The sequence below is a fragment of the Haplochromis burtoni genome, unplaced genomic scaffold, assembly GCF_018398535.1.
Source record: "Haplochromis burtoni strain Fernald_Lab_line unplaced genomic scaffold, NCSU_Asbu1 Contig_13, whole genome shotgun sequence".
Lineage (NCBI taxonomy): Eukaryota > Metazoa > Chordata > Actinopteri > Cichliformes > Cichlidae > Haplochromis > Haplochromis burtoni.
The window spans coordinates 57124-75147 of record NW_024582374.1 but is presented as its reverse complement, the minus strand read 5'-3'; the positions used below and the strand labels follow the sequence as shown (position 1 = coordinate 75147).

The following is an 18024-nucleotide window of genomic DNA, read 5'->3' as shown; positions in this document are numbered from 1 at the left end:
CTTTCTTTCTTTCTTTCTTTCTTTCTTTCTTTCTTTCTTTCTTTCTTTCTTTCTTTCTTTCTTTCTTTCTTTCTTTCTTTAAAATTATGGAACACTCCCATGATGTTGAAACTTAAAAACAAGATCGCAGACTTGATTTGAGCTTCCTCACGGGAAACAAAATGTCCTGAAGGGGATTCTATCTTGTCATTAAAGAATCAGCAGCCTGATACAATAACAGGTGATTTCTTAGCACACAGGCTGATAATAAATAATGTTGACTGGGCACATGCAGAGCTAGCCTGGCACAAGGACATGAAAAAACAACAAACTCAATAATACAGAACAGCTCCAAGGCCGGGGCCATTGGTGACTCCAGCCCTGTGTGGGAACTAGAAACAGCATTTCCTGTCAGCTGTCTGACTTTTATGCTGCCGCAATCTGACACAGGGCGGGGAAAAGTGAAAAAGACAGACTGTGTTTATCTACGGGATGTGAGAAGCCAGAAGAAGGCAAAAAAAAAATAATGAAAAACCTGGAACATCTTAGTGTCATCTGCACTGAACCTCTGCAGGCAGCCAGATGCAGGTACTTCATTTATCGATCTGTTTGTTTAGTTTATTTGCACAATTCAGCAGCATCTGTGAAGCTATTCCGAAATATCCATAGAAAAATGCGTGCATTTAATTGAATTCCTTTTAAATTGCCCCTTGGTCTCATAATACAAAAAAGATTATCTCAAAACTTCTGATAGTCGCCTCACAACATTTCAAAATAATTAGTAGAAACTCAATAAACACAAAGCAGTTGTTAACGATTTTTTTTGTCTTTGTCTTGCTGCTATTGATCGCTTGAAAACTCTGACATAAGAGCACGATGTAAAAAAAAAATCTATCTTTCATATTAGCAACGAAAATATGTAATCATATGTATAGACAGAGAGACTATATATTTTCTTAATTAACAGCAATTCAGATCACACAATATACTAAAGCCTGTTAATATTGCTTAATCTGATCGTCACCTTCGTGTAGCAGAGTGGCGCAGCGGAAGCGTGCTGGGCCCATAACCCAGAGGTCGATGGATCGAAACCATCCTCTGCTATCGCATGTTTTAAAATCAGCGCATGTTAAATTTGGTGTACAATTAAACATGCTCATCATAAAGACTCACATTTACCTGCTGGATCGCACAGGGCCAGCGTTACCTCTACAGTCTGTTTAAGATATATTTCCATTTTGCATTTTCTTGCCATTCTACCATGATTTTTGTAGTATTTGTGGAATTATAGAATAATAACTAAACTAGTTTAACTTACTATTATTACCAACAAAACAATACTAATGTGGAATGGGGGAAATGGAGGGAAATGGGCGCATGCTTGGACACAGAGGTATAAACAGAATAGATCGCAAATTACGAACCTTCTTTGATAATGAATAAAACATAGCAGCCAAATAGCTTTAAATATAATTAAAGTAAACATAAAATAGCAAAGCTTAGATTTAATTTTGACTAAAGTACAGAGATAAAAATGGACTGAATGGGAAAAAAAACATAACGGTGCCCATGTAGTACACGTACACGTAGCTTCTGTACTGAACTGTAGGTGGCGCTCCAAGGAGAACTTTCTTACTACCAAGAAGAAGAAGACGGAGGCGGAAGCTCTTCCATGGAAACAACAGACGCTTCTAACTCATACTCGTTTACGTTTACGTAGTAGGTGGGATACGGAAATAATGTAGTTTAATTGGGAACTCCTGAATGTTGAATAATTGATAATTAACTATACTGACAGGAAAGGCATCTAAGTGAGTCTATGTCGAATTTTCTTTGTGCAGTTAGAAGTTTTAGCTTTAGCTACTTGCTAGTCAACAGTAGTCTCTCGTATGCAGGATAACATGGGTTAGCTACTGTGGAAATTGCGTACAAAACATGTGATATTACATATCGAACTGTATCAAGGAGCAGTTTGCCAGAAAGTGAGTGTTTTAAAAATGTGGAAACTAGGCGGCCGAAACTCCGCTGTGGATCGAGCTCAGGCGTTGCTGTCCGCAAAGAGGAGCAATGGAGGAGACGCTCAGGGCTCCAGGCAAGAGTCCTCATCCAAAACACGGGTATGTACCGAGTTTTCTTTAGCTGTCGTCTCCCCCCTTTTTAAGAGCTGTCTGTTCTTACACGGGAAAGTTACCTTGTCTGTGGTAAAATTAAATTTGAAATTCTTCAGCATCATACTTAAAAGCGATGAAATAATTTAATTTGTTTTCTTCCGTTACGTTTGGTAACAATAATATCAGAATCTTTATTGTAATTTTACTCTGATGCAATGAAATTTTGCATGTAAGATAAGATAACCTTTATTAGTCCCACACGTGGGAAATTTGTTTTGACACAGCAGGAAGTGGACAGTGCAAAAGTTATAAAGCAAAAATTAGAATACAATAAGAATAAATAAAATACTGTACACAACTGTACAGACGAGAATAAAATAAAACACTATGTACAGTAGAATACATAGAATAAAATATACAATAGGATAAAAATAGAATACAAATGCTGTATACAACAGTAAAAATACAACTTTGCACTTAGTGTTATTGCACATGTGTGGGTGTGTGTGTTTGATCAGTTGGAGTCTTTGTTGTGGAGTCTGACAGCAGTGGGGAGGAAAGACCTTTGAAATCTCTCCGTCCCACACCGTGTGTGCCGCAGCCACTGAAGGAGCTGCTCAGTGCTGTCAGAGTCTCCTGCATGGGGTGGGAGATGTTGTCCATCAGGGATGGCAGCTTAGCCACCATTCTCCTGTCACTTACCACCTCCACTGGGTCCAGAGGGCATCCTAGAACAGAGCTGGCCCTGCGGATCAGCCTGTTCAGTCTCTTCCTGTTCCCGGCAGAGATGTTGCCACCCCAGCAGACCACACTGTAAAAGATAGCTGAGGCCACCACAGAGTCATAGAAGGTCTTCAGGAGTGGGCCCTTCAATCCAAACGACCTGAGTCTCCGCAGCAGGTACCGTCTGCTCTGCCCTTTCCTGTAGAGGGCTTCCGAATTATGAGTTCAGTCCAATTTGTTGTTCAGATGAACACCAAGGTACCTGTAGCTGTCCACAGCCTCAATGTCCATACCTTGGATGTTCAGTGGTTGCAGTGGAGGATGTTTGTGCCTGCGGAAGTCCACCACCAGCTCCTTGGTTTTACTGGTGTTGATCTGGAGGTAGTTCAGCTGGCACCAGTCCACAGTCTTGGGTCAGTCCTCTGTACTCCTTGTCGTCCCCATCAGTGATGAGGCCGAGTCATCAGAAAACTTCTGCAGGAAGCACTGGGTGGAGTTGTGGGAGAAGTCTGCAGTGTAGATGGTGAAGAGGAACGGAGCCAGAACCGTTCCCTGTGGGCCCCCCGTACTGCAGATATGAATAAACAAATAAGTTAAATCTAGATAAAAATGTATAATTTTGATGAAAATGATCAAATAGAGGTTTTAAAGTGGTTTTGCATTGCAGTTCACATCTCTGAGGGCGGTATGTATGTAAATTGCAGATTGTGTGGGTGTAGTTCTACTCTTTGTTACCAGCGCTTTAATGGAGCAGAAAAATGGAGTGTCATAGAGGTTGTTTCTCAGCTTGTTGATACTAGTTTACAGCAGTGGTTCAAACAGGCTGTGAACGCGGTGGGTGGTATTTTCACTCCTGGCCCTCTGTTCTGCTGCTATTCAGGTCCAGGAGTTTTGTCCCACTGAGCTGTGCTTACCGTGTGATGCAGGTCCTTCCTTTCAATAGCAACACTTCAATGTGACATTCTCAGTGGTGCTCTTGTAGAAATTTACCAGATTTTCTAAAGAAGTATTTCTTGTGAGATATTTCTTGTGAGATACTATAAGTGCATTTGAGCTCTTTAAATAATTATTTGATTTGTGTAATTTTAAGTCTTTCATATTTTGATGGAATCTTTAATCTTTCCTAAAGACCAGCTTTATTCTATGTATGTATCTATCTATCACTAAAAAATGGATTATATAGTATTCGTATAGAAGGTATGATGCCTTCTCACTCTGCCTGGATGGACGCTGCTGGTGAGGCACCTGCTGCTTCGGTAGCTGCTAAGTAGGACCTTTGAAGCCTACCTTACATCCTCTTGCTGCCTGGGCAGGTAGGCGGAGGCTGGTGTGGCGTGGTTTTATGGGGAAGCCAGAGGTCAAAAGCTTCACCCTGCTTCTTCCTCAGGTCGCTAACCTGCTGCATAGCAGTTAGTGCCTCCTCAAACGATCCCCTAGCTCGTGATGGCTTATATGGAGAATTCATAATGACCTTGTCTTGGCCAGGAAGGCTGGAGAGATTGAGCCTTGATTGAGCCCTTATCCAGGAGGGGGCCCATGTCCTGAAACAGCTCAGCTTGGTAGGCTGAGAGCAGGATGACCACATTCAGATTTTATATTGACTGCGCTTCTGATTTATAAACCTTTTGGTACATGGAGGCTGTGAATAATCCATCTTACCTGGAAGGTTTGGTCCCACTGACACAAGTGAACGTCTGTTCAGATAGAGATGAAATGCCACTGACTGCTCCACGCTAAAAAGTGAGCCCCAAAATTTGAGGAAAATGTTTAGTAATGGCTCATCTTCTTTATACACACTGGGACAGCAGTCATGAGCTGCTTGATGGGTGCCTGGCGAGTGGGCAATATTTTTCTGTCTTACACATCCCTCTCCTCCCCCCTGATTGCCGTACAGGCAATGCAGAGGGGATGGGGTTTTTTCTCCGAGATGGTCAAGGGAAAGTAGGTGACACCTGGGCAAGGGTGGGACACGACATCCTTAACCTTGCCGCCACTGGCGTTACCCTGAGAGGAGCCAATATCCATGATTACTAAAGGTTAGATTTGACAACTAGCAATAGCCACAAACCACAAGCTACTTGTCTAGCTAGTTTTTTTTAACATGCAGTTTGCAGCAACACAACAGCTGCTATTATAACAAGATATTTCCTTGACAAAAATATATAATTACATTGTAAAAGATGTTCCTGAAAACCAGTAAAACCCACATTCGGACTACGTTAATGGCTGTGTCAATAAACAGATTAATTGAATTATCCTGGTCCAGGACTGCTGAGGAGCTCTTAGAGAATGAGAATGCTTGGTGTGGGGCCAGTTAAGGGGTCAGGGGACCCCGTATCCTTCAAGTGATTGGTCTGTCTTAGACAGATATGGTGGTACTGGAGCTTCCATGACTGGTCATGCCAGAAGTTGCTTCCCAGTGAGATCCAGAGTGAGGTTTGATAGAGATGTCATTCAAGTCGTGACTCTGAAGTATAATTCACATGTAAGAGCAGAATGAGGTACTACAGTGATCAAATCTTAAAGCACTTCTTACATAAATATAATCTGTTTCTTTGTAGGTTTCTGTAGGTGAATCTTTCAAACCCAGATCTGCTCCCCCCGAAACACACAAATTATTCTCAGATCTGAGCGACTTGTCCTCAGTCAGTTCAGCTCCTGAGTCTGGAGGGGATGTTAAAGCTACGGATGCTGAAAAGAACCATGGAAGAGAACTGGATTCAAACAAGGTAACTGCTAATTGTTGCTGTTGCTCAATAATGGAAGACTACACATTAGTGTTGTTGAACCCAGTAAATCCAACTTGACATGAATTGTATACATTTTTTATTAATTAATTAATTTATAATTTTTTGGTTAGGGTCTCAGGCCACAGAGCTCTCTGGGAGGAGGAAGCAGGTTTTTGAAGAAGGCTCCACCACCAACAAACAGCAGCCAGTCACCTGTCAACAGGGACCAAATGCACCCTGAATCTGAATCAAGGTAAGATTCAACATATAAAAATGTGGTTATTAATTTGCACAAAGAATAAAACGTTTTCTGATGTGAAGTTACCTATTTTAATATCACTGGTCAGAAATGCATCATCTTCACGGCGTGCCACTCAGACTGCATCCTTGACTAGACTGGCTGAAATTGAGAGTCGCATCCGGAGCCGCAAGCAGGCGCAGGAACAGGCCAGACAGGAGACAAAATCTGCCCTCATTCTGACTTCGGATTTGGAAGTGTCATCATCAGCACCAGCAAGAGTCACCCAAACCCCAGAGACATCTGTGCAACAGTCTGTACAGTCTAGCAGTGACCAGAGCCTGAGGGGAACCCGTTTCCTTAAGAAGAAAGCAGCTGGAGCTCTTGAAAACACTAATACATCTCTTACTATGGCTCCAAAAAGTGTAGATGTTAGTGTGAGAGTCAGGTCCAGAACAGCAGATCGTGTAGCATCTTCAGAGCGTTTGGAGACAAAGTCAGTTAAACTAACGAGTGGTGTCAGTCTGGAAAGTGATGAAGAAGACATGAAGAAACTGCTTGGAGACTCGCTGGACTCGACAGACTATAGCTTCTTAAGACCTGGGAGACCTTCCTCCATGAAAAAGTCAGATAAGGTACACTTAGGTGTTTTTTTTTGCTTGGTTCACTCCCATTACTTACAGCCTATAAACTGACAGCATCATTCTGATAGGCATGAAAACAGTTTTAATAAGAAAAAGAAACATTTTGAACCCAGTTTTAATAAAAGAAAAAGTTGTTTATTACAGGAAATTGGAAATTGTCTAAATTGAATGATTACGCAGGCAGAGCTAAATCATTTTAAGATAATAGACAGACTTTTATGCATGACAGACTTTCATTGTGGAAATAATGACAAGCCACATTCACACAGTGGTTGTTAATCATGCCAGACATGTACGTGGTTAAGACATCAGGCTGTTTTCCTGCAACCTGCACTTTAAGGGTTACAGTGAAAACCTGATAATGTTTTCACTTTGATGGCTCAGAGACACCGTTTTATCAGCTCAAAGCAGCTGTGCTTTCTACTCATACAGGTATTCCTCAAAAGCAGTCATGAAGTTCACTCCACTCCACTTACTGCCGAAGTAATTCCTTCACCACCCTCCAACACAGCACCACCTCGCTCCTCTGCTTCTCCTTCTAACCGGAGTTCTCCTTTCCGATTCACTGGCCATGCCCAGGCCCACTTCAGCCCCTCTGTGCTCTCTTCTTCTCCCTCTCCACCTCGTGTCTCCTCCCCACATCCTCCAGAAAGACCGGGCACCTCCTATAGGCCAGAAAGCCCACAGCGATCCCTGTCCTCCCTCTCAGGACGCAGTGAAGTGCTCTCTCTGGACGAGCTTTTCCCTGTGGAGACGGGATCTGAACGCCCACTCAGTGAGATGAGTTCAGTTTCTTCTGAAGGTGAGAGGTGCTCATCAAATGCATTTAGTCCTAGTGTTCAAGAGTTGATTGGACTCAGCTGTGTTCTTTGTGTTTAACTATTAATAGCAATCTAGGAGTATGATGTATTGATCACTCCTATGAAAGAGAGGGCAACATGGCGCTCATTCCTTTGTACATTAATGACACTATATCTGAAATAAAATCACTAATGTCCAAATGAACATCTTATTACTGCTCGTATAAAAGAAGGTTACAGTGTGGTCATTCTTCTGTTCAATAATGAAGTAATGTTATACTTGAAGAAAAATTATTAATGACAAAATGAACTCACAGGATGAATTTAATTTGTTTGGCAGTTCTTGGAAAGCTTTTCATGAAGGCAGAAAACAACATTTGTGCTTTCAGAGGGAAAAAGGGGAATAAAGCATGTATTATCAGTGTCTCGAGAACCTTTTTATTGTATCGAGCCACTGTGAGTTTTAACAAGCTGCTGCATTTGATAGTGGATTAATTTGATAACAACAGAAAAAGAATAGATTTTATCTTCTGATGCACAATGGCAAACACGGGTATTAGTTAAACCATCCGTCTTTCAAGCATGTCCATATTTGCAGCATCATCAGTCATTCCCTCAAAACACACAGTCTTTTTTTTTAAATTACTACAGTTTAACGTGCAAAGAATTAACTTAGTTTAGACTATCTGTGTTTTGGGATATTCTTTTTTAAAATTATATATGTATAGATAGTTCTTTTTTAACTATTACTATTTAGTGAAGCGCTGTGTAAATGTACAAATAATGTAATAGTTTGGTTTAATAACTGTGATCTAGTGTCCCTGTCATTACCACATGGGAGGTACAACTTCTAGGCCCAAAGACATATTGATAATATTCATAATAAATGTATCTTTACCAGTAATTGATACTGTTGGAGCAGTATGCTACTGGCAGTCATAGTGACCTGAGCTTTATTTCTAGTACCCTGACGTGCATTGTAATAGACTTCGATATGTTCCAGTTTGTCACATAAACCAGTTTTATGAGATTGTCTCAATTTACAAGTTAGCCTCTTTCAATATTCAGTTTTCAGTTTTTAATCATCAGGTGTTTTTAGTGTCTTTTTGTAGCCTTATGCGTTGCACTGCTAGCAGCTATAAACTGAGTAACATGTTATAGTCGGCTACGTGAATATACACTCTAAATTCTGTCATTGTGGTTTTATGTTTCTGCAGACTTCAAGATTAATGTGATGACACTGGATGACCTTGCACCTGCTCGCCTTGAATTTAGTGCAGAAACGCCAAGAAAACAGGTGGGAAATGACAGGAATTAGTTCTAAACAAGTATAAAGTGAAGAAGAAAGGAGAAAGTTTGCCATTCAGTGTAGCATAATTTAAAGAGGACCTATTAGTCTCATTTATAGCACCATATTTGTATTCTTGAACTCTGCCAGAGTAGCTTTGCATGATTCAGAGTTCAAAATAATCCATATTTATCTTCGACTCATCATATCTGTGCCTTGGTGCAGCCCCCTCTGTTCATACTCACTCTGAAAAAAACCCATCCAACCAACTCTGCTCTGACTGGCTACCCCTCATAAACTCATGATTTGAGCAGTAGGTGGCTTGGGCTTCTTCCACACAGCTGTGTGCCAGAGATGACCATATAAGACTACACTTGAGTTTTTGGCCCGCATAGATGACTTGCACATATGACCTGACTAAACTTTGAGCATTTTTAAAATGAATGTCAGTCACTATAATGGTAAATGCATGAAAGAAAAGAGCATAGCAGGTCCACTTTAAAGGAAATATTTGTTGAATTGCACTCATTATATCTATGAAAACATGTTATACACAAAGTCAAAACAAGCTATGAACACATCATCAAAATATCATCTTTTCAGATAGGGGGAAACAGGTGTGTTTTGGACCACAAGACATAATTATTGCAGTTAAAATTATTAGAATTCTGATTTGCTCATCAGCTCCAAATGGAACATCCAGGTAGTTGGCTGCTAAATGCCTCACTATGATCCCTAGTTGTTGCTTACTTTGTCTGCTGTTGGGTTAGGACTGCTGCTGCCACAGACAAAGAGCAGCAATGATTACCAAAAGAATTTGGTTAAATAACATAAAATAAAAACAATGAGTTTAATGAGAAAGACTTTATTATAGACACTGGATTTGTTGTTTATATAACAAGAATAGCCGGCCACCTAGGGAGCCACCAGCTAGAGTAGTGTCAAAGAAAAGGAAGAAATATTTTAAATTGCTCTTGATGTGATTTCACTGACTGCCTGATGTTCCTTACGGCATTAAATAGTGAGAAAGAAAGCGCAAGGAGCTATGACTCAGGTATTAATCACAGGTTCCTGATGTTATGTGCAAACATTATTCCACAGTGCACACACTAAATAAATCCTTATTTAGAAAAAGATAATAACTGTATGTATGCAAAGTTGTATCCTTGTGTCTGTGATAGTGATGAACGATAATCGACACCCTGAAGTTAATGTAACGCCACTGATATTAATGCTGGAGACTCTAAATTCTGTCCACAAGGACATTTTCTCCTTGGCGTGGTGCACTGAAATTTGCATTAATAACGAAACCAAAAAATCTTACATCATAAAACAGCCATGTGTTAAAACCTCACATTAATAACCACAAGCATTAAAACACATACGTGCAATAATCTGGATATTTACATGTGATATCCTAGGGGTTATGATTATAAGTGTGTTTTCTGTCATATCTTAAATATGATTCTTTCTCTGCTCTAAAATGGTCAAAAAACATTCTAAAGATTTATTAGTTCGATCCCTGGTTGCTGCAGTCTGCTTGCCAAGTATCCTTGGGCAAGATACTGAACCGCAATTTGAGTGGATGTGTGAATGTTAGATAGAAGCAGTTAGGCATAGAAAACATGCTGATGTAAATGAGTTGATGAGACATGTTGTATAAAGTGCGCAAGTAGAAAAAGTAGAAATGCTCCAAAATACTAACAACACAAATACTGTTGAGTGGTCCAGTTTACAGACTTTAATTGAAGGATGTGAACCAACTGACAGCTGTTCTGCTGAGATATATACGGCGAATTCTAGTTATCCTGTCTCAAGGAGATAAATGGGGCAGTAGTAATGCTCCTATTCTTGAGAGGATGAACTTACATTTTGAGATACTCTTCAGCTGGAGAAAGCAACTGTTTACTGCATTTTATTGTGTTTGTCAAATTTCCTTGCATGTAGGTGAAGGCAGATTGTTAGTATACGTATAATATTCTTCAAGGGACCCTTTGTCTGAGATCTCTAAATTCTCTGAAGGACTCCCTAGACTGATATCTTTGCTTTCATGAAACAGGGTAGCCCTGTTCCAGGATCTCCAGACAGAAAGCAGCAGCTACATGAGGAGGAACAGCAACAAGACCAGCTGCTGGATTACCAAAGTGACTTTGAGAGTGAGAGCAAAACAGAGCCAGATTACAGTGCCAGTCAAGTGTCAGAGGATCTCCAGAGAAATGGAGGTGAAGAGAAGATGGTGTCAGAAGTCAGAGATGGGGGTTTGGATTCAGACATGTCTGATGGGAGGACAGAAGATGATTATTCGAGAGCTTTCTCAGAAGCAAGTCATTCCTCCACCTCACGGACCTCAGATCGCAGTCACACTTCCAAGTCAAACAGCCAAGGCAGAAGTGAGGACTCCAGACTGTCATTATTACATGAGGGCCAGGCTTCATATCAACAGTCGAGGAGACGTACTTCAGCCAGAAAGGTTTTAAAAGAGACTGCAGTACAGACCCATTCTGGTCCACTGGCTTCAACATGGCCAACAGGTTTGTCTGCTACACATAGTATTTGTCTATCTAAGATGTGAGAGAGACACCATTTCTCACCAAAATTCCTTTAAATCATCTTATTAAGTGAAAGGAGATCTTGTTTGTATGAAGGCGCTAATCTGAACTTTATCTTGCATTGTTCTTTGGATCTAAGAGAAATACTTATTTACTTTTTAAAATCCTGTAACTAAAATGCCAGAGTAAACTGATATGTCTGAAGCTGACTTAGAAAGTCCACAGAATCCACAAATTTCAGAGCATTTTAAAGGTCAGGCTCCGTGGCTTCAGGCATGTGCAGAGAACTAGGAATAATTTTGGGTTGTTGGACTTGAGTGAGCAAGATAAAGAGTGAACTTGGCTGTGCAATACTCTGTAGGTAGGTAGGAATTTTAAATTGGATCCTTAATGCAACAAGTGTCACGGGATCAGCCATTTGGCATTTGCATTGCCTGCGAGCACTGGAAGGCAGATTTAATGAGTGACGAAAGCAGTGAATTGCAGAAATCAATACAAGTTAAGATGAATTCATGAGTGAATATCTAAAGCTTCTTTTCACAAAAGAAGAGAAGCTTGAGCGCTGTTTCACGTTGGTGTTGATTGACAGGGACTAACGTAAATGAGTCCATGATTATGTATGCCGATGTGAACCAGAGAGGTCCCCATTTTCTGAGTGGGCAACTAGAACTTATGTCTTATCGCATTGAGCTTTAATTTTTTTTTTTCAGATATTCCTGCTGTGGACCCTATGGTGAGCATGACCTACATAAATCCTTCTCCAGTGGTCACTCATACCCTCAATGCAGAAATGGTAGAAGGTGAGAACCAATAAAACTAAATAAAATACAAAATAATTAAAAAAAACATTCTATATTTTTTAACATATGTACTCTTCCCATGGTCGATGTTTCAAATTTTGCTCTTTCACGTGCTTTTTTACCCCTCAGCTGTAAAAGTCTGATTGGGTGTTGTTGTCACCCTGCCAGGCGGGCAGGCATGCAGTAGGGGTTTTCAAACTGATACCATAGAATCACCTACAAAAAATCTTCGATGAGTTTGAATCTCAGTGACATTGACCTCAAAGTCAAGGTCAGAGGTCAAGTTTTCAGAAAATCTTATGAATGTAATAACATGAGAACAAAGCGATTTAGTATTTTAAAATTCATACCATAGGTGTACCTACTAAGAGCCTGGGGTGTACTAGTACATCAGGCCAATTATGCTCCTCATTGGTTAAAAAAAGTGATCATGATTTTCTCCAAAATGTTTCAAAAATAAGATTTTTGATGGCATTTTCCACATGATCTTGCTGACAGATTAACTGACAGACAGCACTGAAAACACACTTTCACTGAGACTCTTCACTTTGTCCAGAAAACTAGAAAGTTATCAAATTTTGGATTTGTCACACTGATAACAGAAAATCTTTTAAACCTGGATCCAGATGGTAATTCTCAGGGATTATTAGGGTTTGTACAAGGATGATGGCAAATTTCAAGTGAGTCATACTGATGGCTGTGGTGGGGCCATTTAAAAATTTTTATGAAGCTGTAGCGCCATCTATAGGTGATATACTGGGAGACAGGGCCTTCCAGATCAGTTAAATAGTTAAACGACATTTTTTGTTACTGTCATTTAAACATTCATAAATATTTCAACTTAACCCTGCAATGTGTATCCCTTGGTTCTCCATCAGCAATCAGCACCTTCAATCCAGCTGTATTTGTTCTCAATGAACTGCTAAAACAGCAGCTTGCCATGACAAGGCGATTCATTGAAAGCAACCGCCACCTGCACTCCAGCCTGGTGCAGAGTCTGGAACCACCAAACTACAGATATACCACTCTCGAGGACACCAAGAAGGTAAAGTATACTCACGCACTGGCTGTGAATGACACTTATCTGTAGCTTTTTGGCTCAGTAATGGAAATAACAGACATTTAAAGTGTACTCATTGTACTAATTTCCAGCTCATTTTTATTTTTCATCTCCACAAAAGTAATTTCAAAACAATACTGGTCAAAGTGTGACTTAGTGAAACTTTCCCCTCTGTTTTCAGCTTATCCACATGCACAGATCTCCCAAACTGACAATGAAGGAAGCTTTAGAGGAGGTACTGCAGGAGATGAGAGAAGACCATTGTATGTGACCACTGTGACTGCAAGGACCAGAAGCTGGATCGTGTCTTTATTTTTAAAGACATTTTTATACACATTTTAAAAACTTTTTTTTCCCTTCTCAGTGGAAAATGACTATTATTCATAAAACACTGCGTGGAATTTTATATCAAGTGTTAAAATCAAGAGCTGGCAGCCAAATCCATCACTTTAGGTTCTTAATACTGGAGTGGACATTATAAGGCTGTGGTCTGCTAATGTAAAGATGGGCACACCTCCACAGCACCTGCAAGTTAAGGTAACTAACACAGAATGCAACAAAGTTGAAAGCTGATGCTGAAGGTAGACAAATTCATCAGAAGTGAGAGATTTAATAGCCTTAATAGTTATTTATATGCCGAAAGACAACTTCTATTTTTGAATTCATACACCATCAGTGATTTGGAGTCATAGGTGGAGAATGGAGGCATCAAAGTCACAGAATTTAAAAAAAAAAAAAAAAAAAAAAAAGGCATGGAGTTACTTAAATTTTTATGTGGAGTTAGTTTCATGGCCTGCGTTTTTAATGAAATTTAAGTTTCATTACTTCTATATCAGGATGCATTTGGTTTTAATGCTCACCCCATGCAAACCATGGATGTCATGCTTGTGAAACAGGTTGTTGGGTGTATGTCAGCCTTCTTGTAGAACTGCACTCACAATTCACAAATTACTATTAATTACTTGACTGTATTATACAGACTTGTTTTTGTTGCATGATTGAGGTGGTCATGTAGACCAGATGAAATGAATGGGTTTAAATGGACACACCAAACAGAATCTTAAAAGCACTTTCTTCTAAGATATAATATTAAAGAGACAGCTTAAGCCAATAATCATTCAGTGAAATAAACGCTTGCAAGGGAAGTAACAAAATGTTTATTAAAAAATTAACACATACTGTACGGTGTTTTTACAGTTACCAGTTTTTCAGTCTCAACCACCAATATTAACTTGAATTACTCTAACGGCAAGTGCAGAATTGAACAAAATCTAAAGACAAACTTCGATGGCAGGACCCAGGAACATTTATCGGTGATGTGGGAAGGTGAAGGTGTGTTGATGGGGTTGTTGAAGGCACAAATTCAGGCTGTAGTGTGAGTTGTCAATATGGGTCATTGAAAGGGTAGAAGGGATGTCCGGCATCCCTGGGAACACGCTTTCCTTCCACCTGCAGTAACAAAAGTTAAACACATTTAGCTTTTTTTGTTTGCATTTTGCAAGTTCATGTGTTAATTCTTGACATCAACTGTTTTTTTCCTGTTTAACCAAAACTGTCTGAAAAAACGTATTCCACTATGGCTTAGCTGGTAAAAATCAACCATCTCCTTTGAATAAATTATTTTTTATTTTTTAAAAATGAGCCAACTTAATAATTCTTTAATGACTTTATTATATTCAATGAAGAGATGGAACATTTAATATTCATATAATGAACATTTTCCAAATCACACATAAGAGCTCCATAATCCAATATAACATAACTTCAACCCACCCCCAGCTTCATAATCATAGGATAGGTATAGTATTTTTATTATTTTCAGCTCGTATTTACAAGATTTACACAAACGTTGTGCAGTGTTGCATCTCTGTCTCTGCTCATCACTGCAGAGCTGATGTAGACAGTAAGAGCTCCTTAGCGGTTATGTCCCAACATAAAGATTTATTAGAGTACTGATTAAGTCCACTTACTTCGATCATTGGTACGATGTAGCGCCAGCCTCTGGTCAGTGCTGCGATACTTTTCATTTCTTCTGCTTCAAGGGTAAAGTCGAACACCTGACAACATAACAAAACCCTTTACATACAACACAACATACCTCACTGTAGCTGGACCACAAAATGTAACATTTATTTAAATCTCACTTCACCTGTATGTTTTCTTTGATGCGGGACTCGGTCACACTCTTAGGGATTGTTACGACTCCACGTTGTGTCTGCCACCTGGAAATACAGGATTTGTGTTGATGTGAAGCTGCTGAAGGGTTTCGTCACCATACCAGTGTGCATTTCTGCCCAGAGCATCAAGCACACGAGTTTTATACAAGTAGTATGCTGCTTTTTTTAGCTTTAGTTTGCTGTTTTAAAACTACAAATGTGAGTAAAGTTGCCATGCACTACACAGTTTAGATGCATACTGAGCTACAGACTAACAAGCTGAATCTGGGTGTGTTTTTGATGATATCATTTGAAATGTAAAATTGGAAACCTTAAGAAACAAAGAATGTAAAAAGGTCGAAGATAAACAGAGACACAGTGTGATCTTGGCTAAAAAAAAAAAAAAAATGCAGAGTACTTTTGGATATTCTGATCTATAGATTTACCTCAGGAGAATCTGAGCTGGAGACTTTTTATATTTCTCTGCAAGGGAAGAGATCACAGGCTCCTCCAGCAGGATGGGTTCGTTCGGATGTTTCCAGGCTCGATCAGCAGACCCCAGTGGACTGTAGGCCGTCATCACCAGGCCCCGATCCCGACAGTGGGCCAGCAGCTCTACCTGGGCCAGATAGGGGTGGCACTCTACCTGTCCAGCAAAAATGAAGCAATACCAGGGTCACCTCCGGCATTTTACAAACACCTTTTATTACCATCAACATCACAAACATCCTGTACCTGAAGGACAGTTGGTTTGACACTGGCGACCGACAGGATGTCATCAATCTGCCTGCTGTTGAAGTTGGACAAGCCAATGGCTCGGACAAGACCCTTTCCCACCAGTTTCTCCATGGCAGACCAGGTCAGCTTGTAGTCTGTGTCATCATATAGCAAGGTGCCATCCTCCTTTCTGGGGAAAGTAACGTCTCCTCGTCTAGGAGCAAGTCAAGAAGGTCTCAAAATACAGGCTTGTTTATCAGTTTGAGCATCAACTAACTTTTAAGAAATGTCATAATTTTTTTATAAACACTTTTTAATGAAGTAGTATAGTTCTTGTCAAAATCGTTTTAAAATCTAACTATTAACCTGTGAGCAGATTAACTTGGCATAAGATATACAATAATCCATCAGTTATCTTGATATAACAAAGGTGGTTTTGGGAAGCTAACTGTCTCATTATTGGACCATGTGGAGGCTGAGCTCACTGAAAGGCGTAAGGCCAGTGGATGAGGTAGAGGTCCAGGTATTCAAGTTTCAAGTCCTTCAGGGTCTTCAGGAGGGCTGGCTCGACATCATCTGGATGGTGCTTGCTGTTCCACAGCTTGGATGTGATGAACACATCCTCTCTTCTTAGGGACTGGAGCACAGAACACGATAGATATGAATTCTTTGTTTTTAAAGACAGTAGTAGACCAGACTGGTCAGTAAAGTCTGACAAGTCTAGAATCAGTTGCTCTCAGGGGACACATTTTATGTGTGTTTTTACTGGAGCTTTGAACAGTTTGGTGAAGCAGTTCTACCTTTTCAGGTCCGAGCTTTTCCTGCAGGGCTTCTCCAATCTCAGCCTCATTGCCATAGATGGATGCACAGTCAATGTGGCGATACCCAGCTTCCAGTGCCCAAATAACTGCTTGTTTCACCTGTTAGAAATAAATATACAAGTTTCAGTAAGTACCCATACACGTTCTTAATGTTTGTACCAAAAAATCTAAACTTAACATCAGAATCTGCTAAATTCTCAGACCAACAAGTGAAAAAAATAAATGGGCTGCAATTACCGGACATAAAACAATACTATATTAGACTTTCATTCACTGGATACTTAGAGCTTATCAAACGATTTCTTGTCCACTTGTGGGCAGTGAAGCATATTGATAGGAATTTATGGGCAAAATAAATTGTATTTTTCCCCATTTCTAATATATTGAAAATATGATATGGTGAAAATAATGTCTTCCCCTTGTTCCTGTCTACTCTTCATTACTACCCTGTCAATATTTTTTTTTTAAATAATAAATAAATAAAATAGACAAGAAAAAAAAAAAACAATCCAAAAAGCTGAGAGAACTGCAGAGTTGAATTTGTAAAAAACAGAAAGCACTTCTCAGTTTACACATGCCAATTTAATTAAGGATACAAAAAAAAGTGCAACTTTATTGTGTGACATTAAGATGAAGGAAAGGGGTAAACACAACGCCATTTTATTTTATTAGAAAGTCTCAAATGGCTTAAAAACAGGAGGACAGAAGTGCAGTTTCTACCTTTCCAGGCTCACTCTTCCATGTTCCCAGTCCAATGAGGGGCATCTTGCGCCCTGTGTTAAGAACTGCAAAGTCATTCATGCCTCTCAGAAGCACCTTAAAAAGAAAAGCAGAGTAAGAGCCAGTCAGTGAGACCTGCTCAACTCAGGTGGCTGTGAAAAAGTAGGAAGTGTGTACACCATTCGGTAGTTTTATACTGCATAAACTTAAGACAAAGACAAGGATGCACACAGGTCTTAGGAGAAACTGACAGCAAAGGAAATATATGACGGTGTAACAACAGTATGTCACAGTTTTCACAGTATAGCATTATTATTGATATTCTCAGGTAGAACGACCAATTATGCTTTGAAAACAGAGTTCAAACCATTAATGAGTCCAGCAGGTACAGCTGGACAGATAGGATTCTTGATCCATATACTTATTATCCCAAACATCACAGTCAAACAAATGAATATAAATAACAGCTGAAGAACTGGTAGAGCAACTGTCCAACTAGTAAAAGGAAGATCCAAATTAAACTCATATTGACTGACAAATGCAAGGAGAGACTGTGCAAAGCCTTTATAAGTGATTGTCAGAGTATTTTTGCTTTTAAAGGTTTTATTATTCATATAATAATCAGCTAAGAGTGTTTATATTTCTCTTCTGTACTCAACCAGCTGTGTATTTTAATTGCTGGCTCCCTA

The 18024-nt window shown here is 39.7% G+C and overlaps 2 protein-coding genes and 1 non-coding gene across 3 annotated transcripts in view; 2 read left to right on the top strand and 1 right to left on the bottom strand.

Moving 5' to 3' along the window:
- The first annotated feature begins 1011 nt into the window (after positions 1 to 1011).
- On the top strand, positions 1012 to 1083 carry trnam-cau. Its single transcript has one exon. It is a non-coding gene; the product is annotated as a tRNA-Met (tRNA).
- A 312-nt stretch (positions 1084 to 1395) lies between these two features.
- On the top strand, positions 1396 to 13930 carry cunh19orf44 (chromosome unknown C19orf44 homolog). The gene is made up of 10 exons (XM_005919856.2): positions 1396 to 2096; positions 5375 to 5542; positions 5674 to 5795; positions 5890 to 6415; positions 6857 to 7226; positions 8442 to 8521; positions 10572 to 11043; positions 11772 to 11861; positions 12740 to 12906; positions 13103 to 13930. The coding sequence occupies exons 1-10, from the start codon at positions 1977 to 1979 to the stop codon at positions 13190 to 13192; spliced, it is 2205 nt and encodes a 734-aa protein (XP_005919918.1). The 5' UTR covers positions 1396 to 1976; the 3' UTR covers positions 13193 to 13930.
- A 128-nt stretch (positions 13931 to 14058) lies between these two features.
- akr1a1b (aldo-keto reductase family 1, member A1b (aldehyde reductase)) overlaps positions 14059 to 18024 on the bottom strand; it is a 16041-nt gene continuing 12075 nt past the window's right edge. Inside the window, exons 2-9 of the mRNA XM_005919862.3 lie at positions 17336 to 17431; positions 16595 to 16714; positions 16280 to 16431; positions 15813 to 16008; positions 15524 to 15723; positions 15071 to 15143; positions 14892 to 14978; positions 14059 to 14370 (exon numbers count right to left, since the gene is read on the bottom strand). Coding sequence (XP_005919924.1) covers positions 14305 to 14370; positions 14892 to 14978; positions 15071 to 15143; positions 15524 to 15723; positions 15813 to 16008; positions 16280 to 16431; positions 16595 to 16714; positions 17336 to 17431 — 990 coding nt within the window. The 3' untranslated portion in view covers positions 14059 to 14304. The remainder of the gene's footprint in view (positions 14371 to 14891; positions 14979 to 15070; positions 15144 to 15523; positions 15724 to 15812; positions 16009 to 16279; positions 16432 to 16594; positions 16715 to 17335; positions 17432 to 18024) is intronic.

Coding starts and splice junctions, on each gene's coding strand:
- cunh19orf44 (XM_005919856.2), top strand. CDS start 1,977: ATGTGGAAACTAGGCGGCCGAAACTCCGCTGTGGATCGAGCTCAGGCG. Junction 5,796..5,889: donor CACCCTGAATCTGAATCAAG/GTAAGATTCAAC, acceptor ATCACTGGTCAG/AAATGCATCATCTTCACGGC. Junction 7,227..8,441: donor GAGTTCAGTTTCTTCTGAAG/GTGAGAGGTGCT, acceptor ATGTTTCTGCAG/ACTTCAAGATTAATGTGATG.